This window comes from Struthio camelus, chromosome 7, assembly GCF_040807025.1.
Source record: "Struthio camelus isolate bStrCam1 chromosome 7, bStrCam1.hap1, whole genome shotgun sequence".
Taxonomy (NCBI): Eukaryota; Metazoa; Chordata; class Aves; order Struthioniformes; family Struthionidae; genus Struthio; species Struthio camelus.
In genome coordinates this window covers 14,663,142-14,689,946 of record NC_090948.1, presented here as the reverse complement: position 1 = coordinate 14,689,946, position 26,805 = coordinate 14,663,142, and the positions used below count along the sequence as shown (strand labels likewise).

At 47.5% G+C, this 26,805-nt stretch overlaps 1 protein-coding gene across 4 annotated transcripts in view; it reads right to left on the bottom strand.

Annotated features, from left to right (window-relative positions):
- SH3PXD2A (SH3 and PX domains 2A) overlaps nucleotides 1-26,592 on the bottom strand; it is a 272,461-nt gene extending 245,869 nt beyond the window's left edge. For 2 of the 4 annotated variants that reach the window (XM_068949734.1, XM_068949736.1), the window contains exon 1: nucleotides 26,433-26,592. In XM_068949734.1, coding sequence (XP_068805835.1) covers nucleotides 26,433-26,504 — 72 coding nt within the window. In that variant the 5' untranslated portion in view covers nucleotides 26,505-26,592. The remainder of the gene's footprint in view (nucleotides 1-26,432) is intronic. The other 2 variants (XM_068949735.1, XM_068949737.1) reach the window with 1 other exon arrangement.
- Nucleotides 26,593-26,805: the final 213 nt, after the last annotated feature.

Here is a 26,805-nt window from a genome sequence, read left to right as displayed (position 1 = left end):
AAAGGGACAGGACTCAGACCAACCCAAATAATGTCTAGACTTTAACTCCTACCCACAAATGAGCACAAGGCCAAGGGCTGTTGGTGCTGATGGGATGGGTTGTGTGGATAGAGACTGTGAGGGGCCCAGCTGGAGCTTTTGCTGTGAAAGAGGCGCTTCCCAAACATGGGGCCGCGGCCTTGAGAAGGGCTGTAGCATTTCCCAGGGCAATGCAATTTAAGGAACAGGTTATGGCACTGAAATGGGGTCACCACTCCAAACACGTTTGGAAACCCTACTCCAAAATCCAATATAACCTCACTGCTGTCTCAAAGCCAAGGGGATGGCATCTGGAGGTGACAGAGGCAAAAGCAGATTTTCCAAGGACAGAGAAAAAACACTTCAGGGAAAGCTTGCACTTAGGTCTGAAAGAGCTGTGAAACAGGAGGTGAAACGCAGTGAGAACTCATAAGCAAACATCCCTCAGGAATGCCAGCACTGGCATGCATGCCAGGGACAGGTAAACTTGACAGCGCCCGGCCCAGACAGAGAGGGGAAAAAAGTTATTGTGGCAAGATCATTTTTCTGAGGGAGTGGAGCACTGTGGCTATGAAAAAAAGTGAATTTTCTTATCAAATTTATTTCGTGCCTCAGGCTGCAAGCAGCGCTCTCCTACTGACTGCTAAGCTGGCTACTGTGCTCCTCTTCACTCCACAATACTTGATTGGCAAGATACTATTTCAGTGCTATAAAATCCTCTTGGAACACGCTCCCAGTAAACTGAATTCCTTTTCTAACTAATCATTTTATTTGCCTAATTATTAGCAGTGCTTGGAACTAAATGGGTGCCGTAGGCAGAAGCCAGCATGGTTTGGTCCCTGCCCAGCAGCTCTGTTTCACATACCGCCCTACCAAGGACCAGGGCCGAGGTCTCCAGCTCGGCTCTTTGCTGCCGAGGTTGGGCAGCCTCCGGTGTCCCAGAGGCAGAGCTGTTGCAAGCCCTGATCTGGGAGCAGTCTGGGAGCACACCGGGGAGCTGCCTGCCGCAGGGCATGAGGCATCCCCTCAGTTGAGAAGGTCTGGCTCAACTCTGCCATGCCCTACCTTGGCCTAGAAAAGATGCTCTCTGACTCTTTGAACACTTGCCTTCACGGAGTGGTAAGTCTGGTCTGCCCTCTTTGACATAGGACTGTCCTCTCCTAAGGGGTGCAATGTCTCTCTGCAATGAAGAGGTTGCCCTTTGGCAGGAACAAGGTAGGACAGTAGCTGTATTTCCCTATATGAAGTAAACAAAGTATGTTCTCTGCATTTATCCAGCAGCAACTGGCAGTATAATCTGGATTAAGTATCCAGGAGGCTGAAATGCTCTCAAGCCCATACCAGAAACAACACTCAGAGAACTTCTCAGGAGCTGAGGGACAGTTATGTAAAGAAATGAAGGGTGAGCAGGTTTGTGAGGCAAGTATCAAGGGAACTTTTATACTTAAAAATACCTTTCAAGTAATACTGAAATAAAACTAGTACAGACAAATACGGAGAGGGGATGTTGCTGAAATGCAGCAGGATAGCAGTGCAGCCCCGTTAAAAAAAGCTTCCCTTCTAAGCAGGGAATAAACACATGGGAGCCTCTTTGTGGCACACACAAATCCTTTGGGATAGGAAAAGCCTGCTGCTGTGTCTGGTGTGGGGAGAAGCAGCTCAGTCACGCACGAAAAATGCTCCTAAAACACTGCAGGTCTCCCTCAAAGTGCAGAGGTACAAACACACACACAGTCCCAAGCCAGCAGGGATTGGACATCCCAGCACTGGATGCTTCACAAAGTTCAAAAGCTCATCACAGCTGACCTGGAAAGTCTTCAGCACCAGTAGGGGCAGGACTGCTTTCTAGGTCTCCATCCACCTCCTACTTGATTGCCTTTCCCTTGGAGTCTGAACACAGTATTCCCACAAATGTCCCACGTTTCCATACAGCCCGGCTATGAGGCCCAGGGAATGGCAAAGGCAATCTTGGGAAGAACCCGCTCTACAGACAGACAACAAAAACATCCCTACCATTTACAGAAAGCGGAACATAGAGAAGAGAATCTTATGGGAAAGAAAAAGACAATATCCTGAAGTATAAAGCCACTTTAAACACATTCGTTTCGCAGTTGCTAGAATATAAAGCAAAGCCCTGGAGTTCTGCCAGCCAGTCAGTATTTTTACGACCGTATCAAAGCACATGATAAAAACAAAAAGCTTAAGGGTCAAACTCAGTGCTGGGATTAGTAACCAGGCTGAAGCAAATAGCGCAATACCAGGTCTGAGCAGGATCCTCTGATGATGGGCACTTAAAACATGCTTGGTTTCATACAGACAGCATTTGTGCCTGAAACCCACATACCAGATTCCTCCTTCAGCCCATTCAAGTGGGAAGAGCTTTGAGCATAACCTATAAACCCTCGCCATCTGCAAGTGTCGGGGCCTGCAGCCATCCCAAATTGCGTGCATCACTCAGAGGAACACGCTGGCCAAGGCCTTGCTGCTCAGCTCTTCCCTCATCTCCTTTTCCGTCCCCTGCCAGGGCTGCTCCCTGCGGGAGCAGAGTATTTCTAAGCGTCCCTGCAACAGGCGCTACCCGACGCGTGAAACATTGCAGGCTGCAGCCTGCAAGTACTGGGGAGTACAGAAGGGCTCCCTTCTGGGTAAGCTTCAAGCTCTTACATACAGGGATTAAAATAGGTATTTTTTAATTTGTTCAGGATAAAGCATCAGCCAACTTGTGCCAAGAGATTAACAGAAGTAGCAGCATCAGATATGCTCAGAGCATAGCTGGTTTTGCAAAAGCCAACAGGTCCGCTACCAGGTTACCGGACAGTTATATGGCTAGGATGCTACTTACTGCCCAGGGAGCTAGCTGCAGCCCAGAGCACAGTCTGCCAACCCCGAGAAGGGTTTTAGGAGGCTCCCAGCTGCAATGCCTGGAATTAGAAACTGTCAGAGATATCTCCTCACTTCAAGCAGCACTGTCTGCCCCGTCACATCCATCTGGATGGGGCAGGAGGCAGCACATGAGCTGGAGAGAAGGACCAGGGTGCCAGGGGGTCCCCCACGGCCTGGGCTCCTTCCCGCCGCAGCAGAGCACAGTGCTGCCTCCTGCCACTAAACTTTCCTTCTGCACAGCCAGAAAAACCAGACAGGTTCTGCCCCGGACACCAGGGTGTTCAAGGCAGATCTCACTTTCAGCTAAATTCCTCTTTCACATTTCCAAGGACATGGGAGGCTTCCCTATCGAACAGTCTCCAAGTGTGAATTTTAATGGGAGACATCAGAGAGAAGCTTAAAGTTTGAGTTGTTTGTTTTAAACACTAGATGTTCCTTCTGCTTAGTTATTTTGGCCTCTGGTTAAGCTCCCTTTTATGTCACATATAGAGATAATTTCTTCTTTTGTATGGCAAGGCTGATCAAAACGGGGAGTGACTTCCTTCCAAAATATTTTTTCAACTAATAAGAATGACTTATTTGTTGCATTCAGAGTTTTTCAGCAGTGTTTTTCATTTCTGCATAAGCTGCATCATTTGTTCCAGAGGATGTAGATTCAAAATAACCACCTTTTTTACCTGCCTTTCAGCAGAGGAAAATAAATCTTTAAGGTATTAATGCTGGTTAAACAATGACAGTTCTTTGGTTTGGTTCATTTCATCAGAACAGAAGTTGAAAACGTACCTTTTTCAGCGAGAGACATTGGTTCAAACCACAGACGGTAGCTCTCCCACAACAGGAATTAAGTACAAATTGGGGACTAAGTTTGGTACAGTGGAGGTTTTCTATAAAATAGATGTTACCATAACCAACCAGCTGCAACAGGGCTGTAAACCTCTGCAGGTAATGCGGTCCAATACGAAGACAGGCTGTACAACTCTCAGGGACCATATCATATTGGCACGCCTGGGGTCATCAACCAGTACTTTCACATAACAGTAAAATTAAAGCTGGAAAAAAGCACTTAGGGAGGGAACAACTGGGAACAAGAAGAGAAAAGCTTATTCCCCCTTGCTGGAGCTTTCCGTCACTCCTCACTTATTTCCCTGAGCTCTGATCTTATTTTGCACAAGGCAACGAGAAAGCCCTCACCCTGCAAAAGGGCTGGCCTCGGTCTAGTCTCCCGCGCCTCGCTCCGACACAAAGGCTCGGTGGGTTTGAAGCTGCAGCTCAGCCCCATAAATACAGCGAGATGGCACCAAACATCAAAACTCTGCTGCCGGCAAGCTGTAATTTTGATTAAAGGAGCAAAATTTTCCAGCTCCCCTGAGCAGCCTCAGCTCCTACGGAATTTTTTCTTTTGATCCATCTGCCCCCTCTAGTCAGAATTTTAAACAGCTAATGCTGTCTTTTTCTCTACTTTCTGACATCTTCTGACCTGCAGGGCTGGGCTGGGACAAGAACTGAAGCATGTCATACCATATTATGCCACAACTGATGCAATGCGTCTCCATGAGAGCTGACGGGGTTATGCTGTACGTTTGCACAAAAACAGAAAATAATTTTGAGGATGAAAACAGAAAGAGGAAGTTTTCCAGAAATAAATTTACGACCTGCCACAAACAGCACATGCAATAGTTTCTCCGCTTCTTTCAGCTTGTCTCATGGAGAAATTTTAAAATGTAGGTTTAAGGGGGCGATTTTGAGCTTCTCCCATATCTGAAATGTCTGCTGATATCAGTGGGAACAGCATGGGTCTGACCCCAGGGATTTGTAAGGACACCAAAAAAAGGAGAAGCATACTAACCCCAGGATATATTTTATATCTAATATCACAAGGCATCTGAAACACATGACTCCCAAAGTCCAGTGCCGCTGCTGTGACATGTCTACTCAAGGGCAGTTGGTTAGAGATTAAACCTAAATCTGCACACACTGTCTCCTTATGATCGACACATAGCTCTTACCGACCCTGTGAAGGTACCTCTTGTTCGCTAAGCGGAAAGCACTTGACGGAGATGGGAAAACACCATCGTATCCCCCAAAGCTGAAGCAGGAAAGCAGAGACAAGAAAAAGGCAGTGCTTCAACATAACAAACATCAGCATCAAATACGGCTTCTGCGAAGGTAATTTTGCAATTCTTATTAAAAAGTAACAACAACAAAAATGAGACCACGAGTGATTTGCCCACAGTCACACGGCAGTCTGCGGCAAGGATGAGAATAGAAGCCACATCTCCTGACTCCCGAGATGCTATGTGAGATGTTTCATCACAGCTTTCCCCTCAGAAACTGCTCTCATTGAAGCCACAGTTACAAACTCCAAGGGGCTGAAATTCCAAAGGAGTTGGGCCCTTCCATGCAAACTTATCCTCGGGTCGTTTTCCTCGCTGCTGGGAGGAGAGGATGCTGGTTTACCAGCGTTCCCCTTCAAGATACAAACACAAGGGGCATTTTCGAGCCAGTTCCACACGTCTCCACGGCCGAGCCCAAATGCCAGAGAAGGAAAAGCAGCCTGGGCAACTGCAGGCTTTGAGCAGATCAGGTTGCTTCTGTGGATAGCTTGTGAATGCCAGCGACAGGACTCCTTCCCTCCCCCTTAAGGACCGTAACACCTCAGTCACACTGCATGAGACAGGCAGGCTGGCCATAGCCTGGAGACAGCCCCAATCTGGCCTCCACGGGGCCAGCGCAAACCGCACAATCCAGGTGAGAAATTAAATACACTGAGCTTCCTGCCATCCCACCTGCAAAAACGCAGGGCTATAGCTAGCTCAGACACACATAAGCCAAGTTCTGTCACAGATGAGACCTACTTTATTTGCCGAGAAAAAAAAAGATGAAAGCAGCTTGTCTTTCCTCAGAAGCTGCTCATGATTTTTAATGCTCAGCGATCACAAAGCCAGATACGCGAAGGCACAAAGAACTGCTTCAGATTAGCCCCGAGGCGTGCCAAGGCAGAGACTCTGACATCTGAGAGACACAGAAGCACTGCCCGTGTGATTTTGCATCTGGTTTAGCATCTAGTCTTTTGGACCGCGGCTCTCGAGCATGTGGCAGGAGCAGCACAGAAGATGCCAACGCGTGGCTCCTGGAGCCCTTTGCGCCGTGGCTTTGCCGAGCACCACGACGGAGCCAGGGGTTCTGACGGCTCTCACCCCTCCTAAACTGGGACTTTGTGAGGATGCCTGTGTGAGACAGGCAATCACATTTTTGGCCCCGGGAACAACTTTCCCTCAGACCGTCCTGTGTGACAAACCTGCCTGGCCAGGTCAGACAGACCAAGCACACCCATCAATTTGTCACCTCCTCCCATTCAGAAAAGGGGAGGAAACACTGCTGACCCTTTCAAGGGCTGCGAGGACCAACGTGCGGTGTTAAAATACAGTGCTGAAATCGACAAGACTGTTCCCTCTTGCTAAGTCTTATAATTGTGGAATTAAAAGCTCTTTTTAGAAGTGGAAAAATGACTCCCACTTCAAAATATAACTCCCAGGGGAAAGAAGAAAGTTTGCCACTTCAGCAGGCAAATGCATGAGATGGTCTCTTAATTACCAAAGGAAAGGCAGCTGGTTCAGTTCATGCTATCTTAATAATTTTCCTCTCTTTGATGTCTTGATCACATCTTTTGAACAACACGCTTGAAGCTTAACACTGCAGAGAACACTTATTTTCATAATGAAAGGGAAATATTTTGCTCCATGCATAATATTTAGTTATCCTGATAGGCTTCATTGATAGGGCTTTATATATTGTGTTTTCAAGCTAATGTTGATTTTAAGAGAGGCCTGTGGGGTAGTGCAAGACTTGTATCTAAAAGATAAATACTGTCGTAAGTGTACCGCATCCTTTAAAGTGGTATCAAAAGGTTCCTAATGAGAAAGACATAGGCACACAAAACTTTCTCTTCCCAAAGGCATAAAAAGGAAGATGACTTGTTTTCCAGTTTAGATTTAAAAGTTAAAATTTCTAGGCCATATGAAAGCAATGTAAGACCTTGGCATAGCACGACAAGTTATCCACCATTGCACAATACACAAAACCAAAGCCTCGCCACTTCCACAGACAGCAGAGACTGTCGAAAAATCTGGAGAAAGCATACATTTTTGAAAACCGCTGGTAATAGCGTGGCATTTCATGAGTCGCAGAAATCTACAGTGAATATATTTGTATGCTCCTTCGCGCTGCACTACAGTGAGAGAAAAGAGAAGGGCTGGGACAGCCCAGCTACACGCGCGCGGCCCCAAATTCTTCGAGCCACAGTGGGAGCAGGCGCTCGGGGAAGCCACCTCCGTACAGCTGCCTGCTGCTAGGAGCTGCTTGCTTGCTAAACGGACAGGCTGCCATTTATTTTATCACAGCAGTGTAAATAGATGCAGAGCCTAATCTGAAGTCAGTGAGGATGTGTCTCTTGGGCTGCACACAAGAAAAAGGGGTAGTGAATCTCGGAAGAGAACTTGCTAAAAGGATGTTCACAGGCGGAAGAAGTGCCCCCAAAATGTTTTTAACCTGGCCAGAGAGGACAGGGCTATAGCAAATAGTCAGCCTTTACTCTAGTTCTCCACCTGTAAGCTGAGACCTGGGATTACAGGTTACATTCAATCTATCTAAAGAAAACCTAGTGGCGGAGGAATGATCTCAAGACGCAGATTTTTATTTTAACCGTAACACCCATTTCCTCACTCTTTTCACTTTAAACCAGATGTTATTATGTTTGTGCATGTGACATTTGCACTTAACAATGCAGGCTCTGGCCAGGTTTGCTGAAACGGGGAACAAAACCATGATTAAACTACTTCCGATAACGCAAAGGCATTTTGAACCTCGCGTGTGTCACAGAGAGCGGCGCGTAGGAGGCGCAACCACCGCTCGCCCGAGGTCGGCCGCGCTCCGAGCTGCAGCCGAGCAGGCGGCCGCAGCCCGCGGCTGCCCACCGCTGCCCCCTCCCCACGGCACTGTCCCTCACTGCTGCCGAAGCACCCGCGGGGCTGTCCTGTGGGACCTCCGATGAGGAAAATCCCGCTAGGAAACGGGTCCTGATTAATCCCAGCTGTTTTGGGAGAACGGAGGGCGCCGTGGACCAGACCCAGGAGGGGGAAGAGACCTCTGGCCAGGAGTAGCTGGAAGCGATTATATTTCACTTGGGCACAGGGGAGCATCCCTGGCCACAACCTCCAGCTTCCAGGCAGCAACAAAAAAGCTTCTCTTCCAAAAAAGGAAATAATTTGGGGCTTTTTTTGCTCCCTGAATTAGCTAACCACAGTCTCAAAGAAGTGCCAAGTTGAAGAAGGTACGGGGAAGGAAACCAGGGCTGCTCTCAGTTGCCCCCGAACGGGCACAGCAGCACTGGCAAGCTCCACACCAGGAGCCCAAGGGGGTCTCTAGGATCCAGGCCCATCTGCCCCTCTGCCAGGAGCTGGATGGGATATCAGAAAAGGGACATATACATGCACCAGGTTGCGTACCTGCAGTCTGAAGTTGCTCATACCAGCAATGCACGCGAACGGACGCAGCAGGCCTCCCTTGCTCGTTTCCCCCATCAGAAAGTCCCCATCTAATTTAGCACAGCTTTGCTCCCCTCCTCTAACAAACAGCACTGAGCAAAACTCTATCCAGCCTGCCTCTAAAAATAGCAATAAACTGAATTTTGTTGCTGAGGCAGCCTGGCTCAGCTCCCCATGTGTGTATCACAGATCCTTGCCCCGGCACACAGAGGCAGCAAGGGGCTTTTCCCTGCCTCTGTGCTGTCCCCGACAGCTGAGCCGAGCCCAGTCGAGCTGCCCACCGCATCCGGGACGCGCAGAAGGAGCTGTCACAGCTGCTGGGCTCTCAGCTGGCCCAGCAGCTACGGAGCTGGTGCATGCTGCAAAATTTTGTCAAACAGCTGCTCCAGCAACTTTAGTTTCTTGCCCCCTACGCACACACACCTCTCCCCACAAATGGAAACGTTTGCCAGGAGAGCCCATGCCATTTTTATCAGCATCAGTTTGTGCTACCTGGGGAACTCTCAACATGCAGCTGATTTCCGGGATGGATCAAAAACTTATGTCTATTAGAAAATTACATTTCTAGTGAGACGTTAATAATACACTTCACTAGGGAAAGAGTTTTAGGGCATCCTTTGGAACACTATTGTATCCATAAATGAAGCTGAAAGAAAGAAGCTATTGGTCCATTGGAAATTTGGCCAGTTTTCAGCAACAGTAATGTTCTTGTATCCTGTTCCACCTTCTTCCAGCCTGAAGGAAAGCTCTTACACACAGTCTAAGAGGGCAGCAACAAAGACAGGATAATAAAACCAGAGACTGTTGAAATATAAACACATTAAATCAAATCAAGAGTTACAATTTAAGAGAGGGAGGCATCTCAAGTTGTGATAACACCCTCCTCTGCTAGCAAACTCAAAGCACTCCATGGCCAGGAACATCATTATCATGTTTTGTTACAAAGTCCAATTAAACCAGGGCAGAAATTTAAAAAAAAGTCCCAAGAAAACCCAGTGAAGCAATGGGGATTGCAAAAGAGATCTTTGATTCAAACTCAATTCACCAGATGAATCATTTTGCGTTGAAGAATCACTAAACCACACTGAAGAGATCTAACCAAAAGCTCCAAGTCTCTGAAGCCATTTTAGACTGCTCACTGAATCATGTGATTGGATACATTATCAGTATGCTATGATTTACCTGATTACATGCATTAGTTAATTCATGGTAACTGTCCATAAACCACGACTTGCATTGCAAGACAATTTGAGTCACTTTGGCTGCAAAGAAAGCAAGTTTGCACTACCACACGTTCGGGCAGACTACAACTTCATAGGCAGATATAGTGGCCCATTACTCATGCGCTGTAACTTAAGTTGCAGTAAATTGCCCAGGCAACTTAAACTAAGATCAAAGGGAGACCAAATCCCACCTCTGTAATTTTGGAAAGAGCATCTCTTTGCAAGATCAATGACGAGTGTGTGGAATCAAAATCACTTCTACAGCTCACTGCTCAAGCATGAGAAACCGCGATTCCTCTGCCCTCTGAAACTCCACGGGCACAAGCAGGAATCCAGGTTGAACAGAGTTAATTGGCAAGAGTCAACTGTGTTTTTTGCCCATCAGCCATGCACTCCTGGTGCAAGAGAAATAACCAAATTTGTACAAATCACCTGTAGGAAAAAACTGCAGAGGGAACAGTTTTGCAAAGAACGTTCTTAAAAAGATTATACAAACGGGGCTAAAATTAAGCATTACAGTAACAGCAAGCCTAGTAAGTCTTTTATAGCCAGAGTTAACACTGCTGAATGTTAGCCTTTCTTTTTCTAAAATAAGTGACAGCTGTTGGCAATCCCCCCAATTCCTCCTGCTAATCCTCATCTGCCAATGAGGTAACGTGGCCTCAGGAAACAGGCCTAGTATCTCGGGCATGTTATCAGTAATACTGTTCTGCCTTACAACTTTATGCTTCGTTTCCATGCCTTCATGGGCGCAGCATCCCTGGGGTGGCTGGAGAGGGAGCCAGGCGTCAGCTGTTTGACCTGCATGCTCGTAATTGCATCTGATAGGAGGCAGCTCAACTTACACCGAAAAGTCCCAACTGCAAGGCAACCCAGGAGAAGTCTCTTCTCGTCTCCTGCCTTCTGGTCAGGAGCGCTGACTCCAGTCCCGCCAGCTAGCAGGAATGACCTGCTCCTTACTGCGATCTGCCATAACCTAAGAGAGAGTCGAGGGCGAGTCTCGCCCTCGCCCCTAAACGCGTTCTGCTGGGGAACAGACAACTGGGGTCACCAGATCCTGGCCAACATCAGCAGAAAAGATTTCTGGGGTGGGTATCTCAGGCATGCCTAGGAAAAGTTCAGTTTCCAATACACAGGCACACAGCACTTCCTGAGAAGGTCTCAGACAGGCCATCCAAATCCCTAAATCCAGCATGTCAGAGCCGCTCTTTCCCAGCTTTACCATTGACTTGCTCAGTGACAACAGGCAAGTCATGCCAGGTCCCCCAGGACCCCAAGATGCAGACTTGTAGCATTTTCCTTGCAGGACTGCACTGAGGTTTAATCAGCTGTATGACGTTTTCATGAATCTCAGAGAAGCAGTTAGCTGGAAGCACAAAGCATTACTGCATGCTCTCTAGTAACCACCCTTGGCTCCCCACCATACATTTTTAAGCCTTGCTACACAGGAATTTTTTATACAGAAGCCTTACAAAGGAGCTGCCACTGAACAACTATCATTATCCCAGCACAAACATATTTCACTCCATCCAGGGAGAGGATTTACAGCCTTCTGGTCTTACCTTTAACAAATTCCATCGAAAGCTAAAGGTTTTCCCTCATGATCCCACATACTGCTACCTATTGGTGATGCTTTCATGGGAAGCACACGCCCCAAGATGCTTCTGTAACTTCACCGATGCTTGTGGAGAAGCTCAAATGAAAAGCACAGCAAATACATCAAATATCATTTTAACAAGTGGTCTTTGCACATTATTAGTCCACAGAACAGTGAATTGAAGTTTAAGAAAGGCAAACCTACTGCCAGTCACTCCTTTACCAGCACTTTTGAAACAGACCATAAGCCTCAGTGTGAAAACCAACCACTGTCCTAAAACATAAAGCACTGTATTCCCCTCTTGGGTCTCACAAAGAAGTCGGATTCAGCATGGGACACAGAGTTAAACATTTTAAGAGCAAACAACTCTCTCAGATTGCTTTGATGAAAGTGAGTTGTAGCTATTACAAAGCCTTCTTAGTTCTCCGATAACAAATTAGTCCCATGAGATGCGTAAAAACTGGCAGCGAGCGCAACAGTGAAGACACTGGAAAATCCTCACACCAGGTCCTGGGAACATTCCCCAGCAAAGAAGGATGGGGAGAGACCAGCCAGGAGGATGGCTGGCCAAACAGCCTCGGTCAAGGATGGCTTTGGAAGAGAAGCTCAATGTGTCTTCCCTGAAGCACAGTCAGCACCTGGTTTCGTGAAGGGGACAACTTCAAGCAGTAAGAGATACTGATTTTAATGGCAGCAGATCAATAACCGCACAATTTGGACTCACAGGGACTGAAGTCCCAAGGGTTGCTATAGCCCCTCCCTTATCCCAAAGGCAATGCCAAAAACATTAAAAAAGAACAGATATGGAAGCTGAAAAGAGTGCTTTTCTGAATCATGCCAGCATCAGTTTCGGATCATCAGCATCACAAATCAACCTACAAAGAAGCTTGCTGATAATCACCACAGTTATCTCCACTGATACAAAGGGGATATGGCACGTCACTTCTGTGCCTGCCAACGCTACAGGCTCCAAATGACCCTGGCTCTCTTCCCCAAACGCTGAGAAACTCTTGTTATGTTTGGCTCCCTCCTTGTTCTCCCTTTACAAAAAAAAAAAAAAGCACATTTTCAGAATGTCAATCTGGAATTATTTACTGTTGTTGAAGCTCAGACAGAAACCGCAGGCCACCTCTCCTCTCACTCAAGCAGGACATACTCACTGCTTGGACGTGCTCCCCCCAGGAGCAGAGGTTGCCCAACCAAGAGGGCTTCTCCCAAGCATTTCAGCAACTCTGCCAAGGATCTTGCCAAGCAAGCTGCTGCCACGTAATGATGCCCCTTCACCTCCCCCGCTCTGTTCCCAATGCCTGCTAAAAACTGGTTTATCTGTGTTTTCAGAATGCTACGTAGACACCATCTGCTTAAGATTACTCTCATTAGAACTAACGTGGGAACAATCAACTGCATTTTCTCTTCTCTGATTTTACAAGTGTAGCATCAATTGCAAGGCTTTGGGACTGGCTTCTCTCTAAAACTCCCTGAAGGGAAGAAAATGAAACCATGAAAGCAGCACAGGTTACTTCCCAACAACCATCATCCATTTTGCTGATATGGGGCACAAGTCAGGGATAGGACAGACCTGGAAACCCTTCCCCTTCAAATCACACCTGGCTGCATCTGGCAAACCACCCCATTGAGGTCAACGTGGTTTCAGGTGGGTGCATCTGACCCTGCCACCACAGGCAAGGCCGCACTCAGCAGTGCAAATTAGTTCACCACAAGCTTGAAGTTGCCCAGACTGGATTGTTCCCAGTGCTCAACCTAAACAGTTCACCCGAGTTTCAGTCTGCAGTGACTGAGAGCAGCATGGGGCAGAGAAACCTGTTTGCCAGGTGTCTTTGAGGGTGTCCCCTTCTACAGAAGGAGGCTAGAGCAGCTCAGCAGAATGAAGGCTCAGAAGGGACAAGATCACTCTCTGCAAAAGACAGGACAAAAAAAGTGGGACAGGAGATCAAACCAAACTCAGAGGAAAGAGATCTGTTTATGCAAAAGGACAACACCAGCAGGAGAACAAATACGATGGTCATAATTTAAAAAAAACAAAACAAAAAACAAAAAAGGTCCACGCTGGAATTTAACAACCATCAGAAGATTGAAGCTTCCAGCCAAGTGAACCTGGCCACCTTGCAGGTTCATGCATGGGAATGTGACATGCTCACCTACCATGGATGACCCAGGTCTGTCCCACGTCTGTGTTCTTCAGTCCCATGACCCATTCACAGCACAGACTACACAATTCTTCTCCTTTACCTTCTTGTTCCTCACTGTCAGCCATAAAAGGAAACTTTTTCTATCATCCTAAATTATCCACTAGTCTTGTATGGGCTCCAAAAAGACACTTCTGCCAGGAGGTATCTTACTGAGCACACACTGCTCTCCCCAGCTCATCCGTCTACCTTGCAAAAAGGTGCCAATGCATGAAGTGTTTCGGGTACCTTGGATAAAAGGCATTAGATAATATGTATTCAAGCTTTGAACTTAACAGCCATATCAGATGTGACACCTCTACAAAAAATGATTTGCCAGTTGACCCAAGGCTGGAAGCAGAAATTCATCTGCCAAGGCTCAGGTGTATGACACTAGCCCTTAAATGTGTGATGGCATCCAAAACAAAGTGCACGGAGCAGAGGGGGGAGCTGGAAGTGGCGATGGGAGGCTCAGTTCTTTAATACACGCACTGTTCCTCTTAACTTCACCTAGTCAGGACTCAGCAGCTCTAATATTAGCAAAACACAGCAAGTTTCAAAAGCCTGAGCTGGTGCCCTGCAGTTAAAGGACATCAGGGAAAGCACCAGAACAGCCTGCTTGCACATCTGGGCACCTGAGCAAAAGTGCATCTAAGCTCAGCACCGTGCTTGCAAGGAAGATGGCAACTGCTCAAGGAAAGGATAACAGACAGAGAGCACAGCATGCTTAGCATCCAACAACCAACAGATAACAGGCTTTCTGACCCAACAGCATATCTTGACTACCGTGTTTAATAACCAGCGATGGCCCTGTCCCCTAGAAATTTGTCAATTCCTTTTTTTTTTTTTAAGCCCGTTCGTACTTTCAGCCTTCATAACATCTTGCGGCAAGGTGCTCCACAACTTAATTGCACAGTATGGAAAAAACATTTAATTTCATTCCACCTGGCATGCAAGAATGCCATAATTCCTGCACATTGGCCAAGAGGTTGAACCTGTTCCTCTCTATGGTCTATTCATGTATGTGTCAGGAAAAAAAACCCCAGGATCTGCATTCAAATAAGCGTCCCTCTCTCCTCACTCCTCTGCTGCTCAGCTCCTTTGGGTGATTTGGTATTATCATTTCAGAGAGGCCTTAAAATGAGAAAGATCCCACTGTCAGCCCCAGAAAGACATACCAACCAAAACTAGGGATGGGAGACCTGCCTCTTTCAAGTGAATTTGCTCCTACCCACTGAAGGTAACTTTATAAGTCTTTACTTTAATATCCTATGCAGAGACAGCTGGATATAAGCATAGAAGCAAACCAAGGAACAAGAATCTTATAAACATATTTGTTTCATCTGTGGCAAGTCTTGTTTCTGAAAGCTCAGAAAGTTAATTTAAAATGTTAGCAACCTGTCAGTCAGTCCTTTTAATAGGAACCCAACTACTGTGTTTTGGAACAAACAGGAGCTAGCACGGGCAGGAGTATTACTCCTGGCTATGGCATGGCTACTATTTTATTAATTAGGAGCAAGGCTGGGCTGCATATGCCTTCACCTTGTCCTGCTTGTGAATCCAAAAGTTTGTCTTGGCTGCAATCACTAGAAGACAAAGCTTTACAAAACCAAGGCATCTTTGCTAAGCAGATAGAAGAGCCCCATCTAAGGCAAACAGGTCTGAAAGCATCAGCTGCAACTGCTAGACCCCACACACAACTTATACAGTGCCTGGAGGCTTTTGGTGGACACAGAAAATAGGGCACAGCAACAGTAGGAAGAAAAAGCCTGGGAACTCAGACAGAGGCCCAGAGTGAATGGACATTTGCTGACGACAGCACTGAAGTTGGCTTTGGTGCTTGGCTTCTGGTAAAACAATGACATAATGCTGTGCTTACTAGCAGGGAAATCTGAGGGTTGGAAATGGGTCTGTGAAAAAACCACTAACACGTTTTTTTGACAGGCCAACAGATTAACATCTATTGTCACTGGGGCAAGGCCAGACTCGGCTGGAAAACATCCAGGAGTTTGATGTCACGAAGAGGCTTGCAAGGACGTCAGCTAGAAAGTGTTCCCATGTCATCTCAGCAATTGCTGCTGCGTTGCTGCCTGAAGAAAGCTACTACCCACCACATTTCTTTAACCCTTTCTATCACAGCATGCAGTAAAGACAATGTGCTGGCCTTTTAGCAGTAGGGGCTCGACCCAGCTCTGCTACAGCTCATGTTAACCAGATGTAGAAGAAGCTGATAAAGGACCAGGCAGAACAGGATACTGACAAGTAAAACGAGAATCTGGCAAGGTTTGGACTGTCAGTCCTAGGCTAGGACCCTTTATCAGTGGTAACCACAGTCTCTGTTTCCATTCCTAGAAAGGTAGTGGACACCACTTCCTCATTTGACTCATCAGCATGTTTTCAGGTCCCCTGCAATCCAAATCACACAGCCAGTTGCACCCTTGACTTGGTCTGAGTCAAGGTCTTCACCACAACCCAGTGAGCACCACACACACAGAGCAAGACAACAGCAAAAGATTTTCCACTCCTAACCGACAAGATACTAACTCAAACCCAAGGACACCTGGACTCCCACACACACCAGCGCCTGATAGAGAATGATCGCGCTCTGCTCACCAGATGAGTTATCCTGATGGTTTGTCATGACTAAGGGAAGGCAGGGGGCAGAGGCCCATAAAACCCTCAGGACATGGAAAAAGCTTTGCATCACCTCTTCTCAGGCTCATAGGCTGTTTTAAGCACATCAGTGCTATATCCCCAGTCCACCTATAGACCTTCAAATCCAGCAGAAGGCCTTACTCACAAGATGATCCTTAGTCCAGTCCCTAGGATATCTGGAAGGACACCTAAAACTCCTAGATGAAAATAATAGGAAATAACCCCATGCTGTGGTAAGATTTTGGGAAGAAGGAAAAAGGATAAAAGGAAAACTGTGGAATCAGCTCCAATGGGACCTAAAGATCCATCGCAAACTTTTGCTTTCCATCCCATCTCTTTGTCCATGCCTTTTTCATGCACAAATGCAGAGCAACATGGATGTTGAAACCAGAAGCAAAACACGAGTGTGGCACGCACACATGAAGCATCATTCCAAAACCCCGCTTCCTACCAAACAAATGCCCTCCCCCGCGCTAGAAGAGAAGAATGACATATCACAGTAATCTCAGTGCTTATCGCATAGCCAGCCAGCAATGAATGGTTCCCCCAGTCCTACTTAGTCAGACCAGACCCTCAGTTCTTTCACAAAAATCAAGGCTCCCTCTGAGAGGAAGGCACCTCTCACACACCAATACACAGGATCACTCTCCAGTATAGCAATGGCAATTTGCTAGTGTGACAAGTAGCTGCCTGCCCTCGTGCCGAAGGGGACAGAGAGATTTAACAGAACACCACACTCTTTTTGCCCGGACCAAGGGTACTGCAGTCTCCAATGGTTGTTACCCATGAAAAATTCATTTTAATATTATTGGGGATGGTTAAAAGCGAGCTGTTAATATTTATCTTTACAAATCAGGGATGTCTGCATTAAAGGACGAAGATCAAGCTACCGCAGCCCAACTCAGACACAGGTGGAAAGCTGTTTCCTCAAAACAATCCAGTGTTTTACCATAGATTTTTACAATCTTAAAGACAGCAGCTAAAGATTAAACAGAAAATCTCTTCTTGAGCAAGAACAGCTGGAAGACTCTGCTCATATCTCAAGTGAGAGTATTTTTAGATGCTGGCTACCTCCAACCACTCTAGATTACCTTTGAATAAAACATCCTGTGTTGCCTTCATAAAATAGATTTTCTTGACGCATTAGGAGAAAGTTATTTAGATTTGGGAAGAGCAAAAATCTCGCTAGCGTGTCCACGACTTGCAACACCCAGAAGTTACAGGATTGCTACTCCACAGCACATGAAAAACCAGTGTGGATGGTACACTGGTACCAGTCACGTTTTATCTTCTCTACTTCAGCCAACAGCTATAATTTCCTGTTACTAATAGAAAATAAGCAGCTCTTTTGTTAATAAAAGGAGACATTAGCACAAAGGCTGGTTTCAGGGACTGACAGTTTCACCCGACAGATACACGCACATACACAAACACACGCACGCACGCACAGAGCTTCCCTTCCGCTCCTGGCTTTCCTCTTCCCTGTCCCAGACGCCAGCTCCAGGGCTTGCTTGAATCCTGCTTAGGAAAACGCTGAACTCCAGTCTCTCTTCCTGTGACATGCTTGGGAGATGGGAGGAGGGAGATGTACTTAATCTGCTCTCTGTGGCTTTCTTCCAGGAAAATACTTCACGTATCCTTGTTTGTTTGTTTTTAAATGCTAAGTGATTTTAATGCTGGTGAAAGTTGCTGGACTGACAGCCCTGGGAAACTGCAGGCCTCCCACTCACGCACCAGCAGGGGCTGTGCCAGCTGCCCTGGTTCAGCTCAAGACTGGAAGCTCAGCTGCCTCTCGTAGCATCCATCCCACTAACAGCAGTCCTTCAGCCCAGGCTGCTCAGGATCAGGCAGGTGTCAGAGTGCCAAACTTGCAGGCAAAGGAAATATACACTGGGTTTAGAGACAGCACAGAAAAGCACTCGCAGGGCATGGGACAGAAGAACATTTAAAGCTATTATTTTTAGAGAACTTTGCTTGAGGTCTCAGTGATCTCCTGTGAGTTTGTACCTGCTGGGGGGGATAGGAGGAAAGGGAGTTAAAAAAAGGGGAGGGGGGAGAGGGTCTAAAAGATCCACCCAGAGGGATGACCTTCTACTCATCGAGGACATCTACATGGGTTAAATTATAACAAGAATAGAATAGCCAGAGCTAAGGAGTAGGAAAAAATCTCAGGGTATGCTGAGGAAGCAATTAGAAATTTTTGTCTCCACAGAGCAAGGATAATGGCAATTCAGACGCTCCCAATGGCAATGAAACCCTGAAGGTGCAAGCTTTACTGAAAGGGAACACGGAGACACCCAGAGATCAGACAGCAGCAGCTAGTAACTCACTGCCAAGGACTCTGCCCTCTAGAAAGACCATCTTCCATATTTTACCTCAAATACTTCCGCAGGCACCGGGACTCCAAGACGAGAACAAAAGCCCTGGAGAGACAGGCTCAGGGCTGCCCAGCATCCTAGCCGTACGTCTTTGTGGAGGGGAACGCAGCTCCTGCATCATCCTATTCATGATGGCGCCTGCTGAACACTATTAAGGAAGCAACAGCCTGACTCCTGCTGCCGGATAACTGCACGACCTTGCTGTTCTGCAGCCCCTGCTCTTCGGGGTGAAGCTGCTGATAGAGGAAAATGATCCAAACCCAGGGGTTTCTAAGCCTATGCTGACACTGAGCACCTAGGCAGCACACGCGTCTTTACACCTTGCAAAAGGAGAGTGAATCCTATCTCTGCTTTGCAGCAGAGGACACTGAGACGCAGAGAGGTTGCACAAACAATGCAAGACCACAACACTAGCAAAGAGGACACGTGAACACTTCTACTGCACTACAAAATGCCTTGTTTGTACCAAGCTGGACATTAGTTCAAGCTTTCCTGGATGATTAACTTCATCCATTAAAGTCTGCATTTCTAGGCACTTTCCAGACACTGGAGAATCACATGTCCTGTATTTCAGGGGCAGCTATGGAGGACTTCTGTAAAGGAGACAGAAGGGCAGTATAGAGTCCCTGTTTAAACATAGCTATGGTTAGCAGTGGTTTGGCATGTTTCTCCTGACAAATGTAGACAGGGATGTTTTCCTTGCAGACCAGGTTCGCATCAAGCCTATAAAATCATGCTACTGACTGCTGTGAGTGTCGGAGGTAGTGCATCGCTGCATTTTGTTAACATGGCTTATAGGAGAAATAAAACATACCCTGTTGGTCAGAGAAACAGGGCCAGCAACATGTCAGAACATAATCACTGCCAGTTAGGTTTCACATACAGTAAGTACAGGACCACACATTTATTTATTGACACTTAAAGGCTATCAGTGTTTCATTCCATCTGACGAGTCAACCATCACAAAGTAAAGAAGTTGCATTATAATGAACGTGGCTAAGCAGCATTACAGCCTTACTGGGAAACCATGGTACACCCAGATCCTCTGCTGGAGCAGTCAATGAATATTAAGACCAATTAGAAATACACTGCAGTTTTACTAGAACAATATGCAGAATTAGGACAAAGAAATATATTTTGGGATGTGTATTCTGCCCACAAAACTAGAATGTTCCCAGGCAAACATTTGGTTACTTGCTTACTACACACTGAGCTCCTCTCCCAAACAGTGATGGGGGCAGAAAATAGCTTTGCCAAAATCAATGCCTCAGTACCATCCCTATGGTCATCACAAAAGTCATCCCTAGCTGAAAGCAGCAACTAGTTAATAGCACTGTTTTCAGGCATTTCACAGGCATTACAATGAGTATTCTCTCTGTTCCACCTTCATCCCAGGGCAATTTAAAATATTGTTACATCCTCCTGATTTGTGTCCTACCTTTGCAACGATGCCAGAAGAAAACTAGACAACACTTTGGGCTGCCCTTACGCCAAGATCATCACCTGCTTTGCCAGTTGATACCGTCTAACCATCCTCATCTGCTTGCAGTGGGTGTCTTCCCTTGTCTTAACTGTCAAGGGCAGAGACCATCTTTCAGGTCTGTCTGCCCAGGTCACGGTGCAACAAAGGAAAAGTGAAAAAGCAAGTGAATCTTTCTTAGGCATTACAATAAAATATATAGTTCTCATTATAAGTATTACTGACATTTAGTGAACGTGAGTCTGCAAGACTGACTATTTTCCAAACTGAAAGTAGTGTAAGGAGCAAGTGAGCAGACTAAGTTAGGAAAGCTCTAACTAAACTGTGAGATTTTCCATTTTAAAATCCTTCCAGGTGAAAATATCCACCTGTTTTTTTTTGCCTTTTTTTTCCAAACCTGATGATGTTTTCACATAGAAGAGCATAACAGAGAGATTCCGGAGAGCTTTTTTTTTTTTTTTTTTTTTTTTTTTTGCTCTTATAGTAAAGAGAAAGGGAGTGCACTTTGTTAAAAAATATCGTTTTTACAAATTTCTCAGTAATGTTCTCAAGAAAGCCTCTAACTAAAGGTGTGAGCCAAGGCTCAGGGAAGCTAGCGGGAGTTTTGCCATTGCCTTTACGATATTTTGGATTTGACACAACCTGATTAAGCAGCAGACACTGCCAATCCCAAACAGTATGTTACTGTGCAGCTCTCTACCTTTTTCATGAACTATTTATACAGCACACTCGAGGCAGGAAGGTGTCATTTCTAACTACAAGAAAGCATTCAGCTTTCACAATGCCAAACAACATGCCGTGCTGTCAGCCCCCTCTAATCACTCTGCTCTTCTCCATTGTTACAGGGAACCAATTCCCTTTGTGTGAGCAGGTATCGACGGAGAGGACATGGCATAAAAAAAGGGAAGATTAAAAAAAAAAAAAAAAAAGGCCAGCTGTTTCCTCTCAGATGACTAAATTAGTGAGCTTGTACGTCACCTCCTGCCTCAGGTACGATCACATTGAATCCATCTTCCTGTTTAATCCATATGAAATGGGAAATGGTTTCTGAAGAAGACAATGACAAAATATGAGGGCAGTATTTTTTCAGGCTGTGTACTTTTATCAGATAAATTGGAAGACGGCTTTAGCAGCCAAGGAGAAGAATAGAAAATGCTGCCACAGACTTCCTGGGTGGCCTTGGGCCCGTCGCTTAGCCTTTCTTTGCCTCAGTCCCCCCGAGGAAGGGGCCAGCACACCCCCACCTTGCAGGGATGGGAGGAGGGCAATATAGCAGGGATTCCACGATGCCCATGGACAGGGCTGGGTGAAGGTGTGCGATCTGCAGGGGGGCAGCCCTGGGATGCAGGAAGTTTGGGCTCTGTTTCCTATTCCATCACTTGCTTCCTAAGGAAGCCTCTTCATCTCTCTCCCCCCCCCATCTCCTGGTCTGGGAAAGGGGCATGATTCACTCCCTCCAGTTCTCTCCCCTCCCTTCTAGCTCACAGCAGTGAGACTGGGGGAATTGTGGCCATAACCCTGTGAGTTGTGCTGCACACGTGGGCCCCAGCACCCACCCAGCCACACACTCAGGCTCTTCTGAAGCCACTGAGGTCACTGGCAGCTTGCAGCAGCTGAAAGCATTCATGCTGTCTCTTAGGACGACATTTCCCCTGGTAACTAATTCCCAGTTAAAGTCCATAGCGATGTCTTAGTCACTTTTAAAATGGAACGTGGAGGCTTTTGGAGCTGCTACTAACCATCCCCAGCTCATGGGCTTGCAAAAAACCTTTCATTGAGCTTTCTCCTGGCTGCCCTTCCCACACACTGCAGGTTCAACCATCTGAGAGCCAATACAGGCAGCTCACTGGGATTTAAAGCCTCCTGCATTATTTCATTCTGCTCTGAATACAGTATATGGAGCACTGCGAATCTGGACAACTACCTTGTGCCTCTACTCATTTTTAACCTATTTCTAAGGCTGGGGATAGCCATTTTCTTCACAAACTGCTGACTTCAGATAATACTGTATCTTGGCTGGCTGTTTCCAACCCACAGCTCCACTGGAAGGAAGGACCGTGAGTGCTCCTTAATCCACTCTTGCATAAAGTCCACTGAGCTACCCTACTGCCCTCTGAAAAGGGCTTGCGGTATAGAGGTAATAAATGCCAGCCAGCACATGGATGCCCTGAGAAGTCCTGAGAAGCTTGCAAGCCTATTTCCTTACAAAATCTCTAAGGACTGTGGCTCTCTTGGGCACCTCCTAAGACAATGAATAAGGTAACGTGGAAGGGACCTCCAAGAAGGAGGACCGCATGCAAGTATGACACAGAAGGGCAAGAGGATGCTGAGAGAGGGCAGACAGTGAATCTTTCAAGGCAGGGAAGAGAACAGCCCTGTACATTACACCAGCCTCACAAACGACCAATGACTGAAAAGCAAAAAGACATCTGCTCATCAGTGACTCACACCTGAGCTTAAGTAGTGAGCAGGGACAGCTGAGACAAAGTGATCAAAGCGTGACCCCACTGGTGCAAGTTTATTCTTCTGACCACACTGACATTTTACAGCCAGTCAGCTGTGACAAGCGCACTCACGTTCTCCTGGGAGCAGCACCGAAAGCCAGCACAGCAAGACACAGTCCCTTACAGCAGGGAAATGCCAGTGACCCCAAGAGATCAGCTACCACCTCCAAGCAGCAGAGGGATTTCTACAAGAGCCATCACAAGACATTTGGAGATGACATTAGGAAACAATTACCCTTGGGAAGAATCAAGGGCAAAATGCAGGCATCTCAGGTGGCTTAAATCAGCAACGCACCTCACTCATTTAACTGGAAAGAGAGAGGGCAGCCACTTCTAAAGCAAGTGTGTTTTACCTTTGCTCCATGCTGTACAAAGCTGAATAACAAGCACAACCGTAACAGGAATAGACTAGCACTGAGGGAGGAAATCGGGACTGATGAACATATCCCTGCCCTTGGGTTAGCACAGACACACTTAGTGACCTCGGCAACGACCCCAAGCGCATAAATGTCTAGTGAGATAATGCACATCAGTAACCGTCCAGTCCTTTGTGGAAGATCAAGTGGTCAGAGAGGGAGGTGGGGGGAGCCCCTTCATTTGGCCTTTAATGAATGTCTGGCATTACCGAGGCCTACTGCAAAGCTGTGAACAGGTGAAGGTGCTAAACCCCCCTCTCACCTCCCTGACAGCAGCACCAAGCACAGCTGGCAGCCAGAGGCGCCCTGCGGGGCTTCCAACCAGGGCAGACGCTTAAGTAAAGAGTGAGCTATCTGCCCAAAGATAACCTGGAAGCAGAGAGAGCGGAGGGGAGAGCACGTCGACTTTAAGCTCTGTCACGCATGGATAAAGGAGGCAGGCATCAGAAGCAGGTCTTTTTAAATAAAGAGCCCGTTTCTGTTCTGGGACCATTTTATCTTTAATTTGGACAATTCAGAGAAGCACAATTTCAGACTAAAAGCTAGAGAAGGTACCCCATAAACAGATCAAACTTGAACAACTGAGAGAAGAGACTTTCAGACTGCTCAAAACTTAGCAAGCAAGGAGAAAGGGATTTGGATTTTGTTACCAGCTTTTTCTTTTCCGAATGAAGAGCTGGTACTTTGAACCATTAACTGAAATGTCCTAATCCACCCAGATTGCTTGGCTAACACGTGACCCTTGTTGTGCCAAGGGTCTTTTCAACAAACCCAGACCTGACCTTCCTGATATTGTCATTTTTAAGAGGAAAGGGGAGGGGGAAAGCAAGGAAGTTTAACATATTTTCATCAAATGCAATCAATTTTTAGGGACCATCTATAGGGAAAAAGAAGCGAATTTAGAAAGTCAAAAGCTATAAGAGCAGCAGTACCTTATACTAGGGATACACCATACAAAAGGCACGCGATAAACCCTCCAACCTTTGTTTATTGTTTCACATGCCACCACCACCCAGGGCCCTCGGCCGGCTGGGCAGCATTGTGCGACCCAGCTGCCGACCTGGAAGCATTGCAGACTCCTTTCCTAGCAGCAGTTTCCCTGTGGGGAGAGCTGGCTAGGTTCATATCAAATACCACTGGATCTAAGATTTTAATCTCTTCCTTTGTGCAGAGCCATAAAAATCTTCCAGAGAGGTATTAATCTCTTTAGAAGTTGCACGCAGAGTGATCACAGCAGCGGATACGCAGAGCTGCCTCCTTTCTTTTAGCTTCTTGAGTCAAGGCCGCAAAAGCTATGCATATATCATGAAAGACGTCTGTCCCAGGCAGTGATTCCTGGCATCTAGGCCAAACAATACAGGCGCTTATGTGCTGCTCACATTTAGCCCTCTCTGTGTGTCCACAGTTCCTAATACTTACCTCCATCTCCTCTAGGCTCCACCATGGCCCTGAAAGATCACAATTTGGCTGTCCCAGCCAACGACAGTTGAAAGGCTGCAGCACATACAGCTGCAGCAAATTGCAATCTGCTTAAATCTAGGAAATGAAGAAGAGGCCAAGACTTTTAGACCCCGGGTTAATCTGCTCATCTGTTAATCTGCATTATTCCAATGCTCACTTGTGAGCCAAGACCTTATTGTGCTCAATACTGTACAGACTAGGAGTCAGTGGGACCCGAGCAGACGCAACACTCCTCAAACAATAAACCACTTAGCCTGGGATTTTTCTGGACGAGAACTGGGTACACAGAAACATGGAACCACTGAGTAGAAAACACTATCAGAAAGGGTGTATGGAGAAAGGGATGAAGGAAAAGAAATAGGTTTCCTATTAGAAGCACTATAGGGAGCTTCTTGTAACAGTTTAGATTGCATTTCCTTGCTGATTGTTGACATTGCATTTTAGCAAAAGCAGAGATGCACTTTCACAAGAAAGCACAGAATACGTTTTGTTTCAAATCTGTAAACGCAGGGTTTACATCTCTGTTTTCTAGTTATCTTCAAATAGGTAAGAAATGAACAACATCAATTTCTCTTAGTGATCAGGAAGTTATCATTACCCATTCTTTTGTATATCTTTGTGCTTGGCAGAGCTACTAAACTTCTCTACAGAGGGGTCACAGGCTCAGATGCTGAACTGCAACCACCTTTCAGGTGAGATAACAGCCTGCAGCAGTTTGCCACGATTCAGAACAGCAATGTGCAAAAGCTAAAAAAAGTCTTTGCCACACAGAAGCAGCAAATGAGTAATGTGCCCTGAACACACACACACACACATCCAGCTGGCAAGCTGAGAAGACATGAGACCCAACCCTTCCACACCTATGGACTGGGCACAAGACCTCTAATTCCCCAGCAGATCGGGGCTTCAGCTTTATATCTGTAAGTCAGCATCTCTCAGCAACACAGTGCCCTCTAGCCCTAACTGAATTTAAACTGCAGAGGAAAAGGCTCAGCAATATGAAATACTAATACACAGCTTTATGTCCGATCTTTGGCCTTATCTTTCAGGCAACCCATTCAAATGCTGACTGGCTCCAGAGAAACCTGGCAGGCAGGCAATGCCAGGAAACGCGGCATGCCCAGAGCGATTTCACACCAGATGCAACACCCCCCCCCCCCAGGCTTTTCCTTACTCAAGCTCGATGATTTACCTTCTGTATACACAAAATCCAACCTTCTGTGTATTTAAACACAGGTTGTATTTTGAGGAGAGGATTAAAGGGCTTGGGGTAAATAAAACCCCAAAATAGAGCCAGAGGGGGGAAAAAAAGAGATGCCTTCTCTACAAAGGAGGATGGGCAATAGCTACTCTGTTGCATGCTGTGAACTCCTGGAGGCAAAGACACTTCCACATGACACCCTGCCGTACTGGAGTCCAGGAAGGCTGCTGAAAACCCTCATTGGATGCTGCGCTGTGGCAGTAAGGTGTGAAAGGAGGAAAGTGAAAGAGAGATGAAAGAGAACCCAAATGTCGAGCCTGCCTCCATAACGATGCCAACCAGCTGCCCCCTTCAAAAAGGGTCTTTATGTAACTTCAACGGGAGAAAGTTTTATGAGAGCAAAGGCTCATTCAGCACCGCCGGCTCACCGAACCCACAGAGGCCGGGCCTCGCTCCGCTCCCCACCGGGGCGCTCTGCGGTGCTGCGAGCGGGACGGGGCTCGGCGACCTGTCCCATGCTGAGCTGCAAGGGGGGAAGACGCACCTTCGGAAGGGAACTCCAAAACGATAAGGAAAAAGAAAAAAAAAACAGGCAATGAAAGAGATGAGCAGAAGGGGAAGGAGGAAAACCAGGTTCGCACAGCCGGCTCCCTCTCTGCATAAGCTGTACCAGGAGCTGCGGGACCCGCCACCGGGGCCGGGTGACCGGCCCCGTCCCGCCGCCGCGCAGCGCCGGGCGCCTCGCACCTGCCCGGGGGCGCCTCCGCCTGCCGCCTGCCCCGGCCCGGGACCGGGCTGCCGAGGCACCCGCCGCTCGGCAGCATCCTGCCCTCGGGCTGCCCAGGACACGCGTGCCCGGGCCCCGCCGCGCCGCGGCCGCTACTCACGTAGTGCTTGGAGGGGTTCCGCCTCTTCTCCACGTCCACCACGGTGGCGTCCAGCACGCTGTAGGACAGCATCTTCCCGGGCTCCGCCGCTCGCTCGCTCCTTCCCTCTGACACGGGCCCCTCGGCGCTGGGCAGCACCTCCGCCGCGGCGATGCCGGCCGGCGCGGCAGGATGCCCCGGCCCGGCTCCGCCCCGCGCCGCGGCGGCGGCGGCTCCCCCCTCGCGGCGGCGGCGGCGGCCCGGCTCCGCGCCCTGCCCGCTGCCTCCGGCTCCGCGGCGAGTGCGGCGGCGGCAGGCGGCGGCGGCGGCGGGAGGGGCCGGGCCCGGCCGCCGTCCCCGCCCCCGGGCGGCCCGGGGTGGGGGCGCGGAGCCG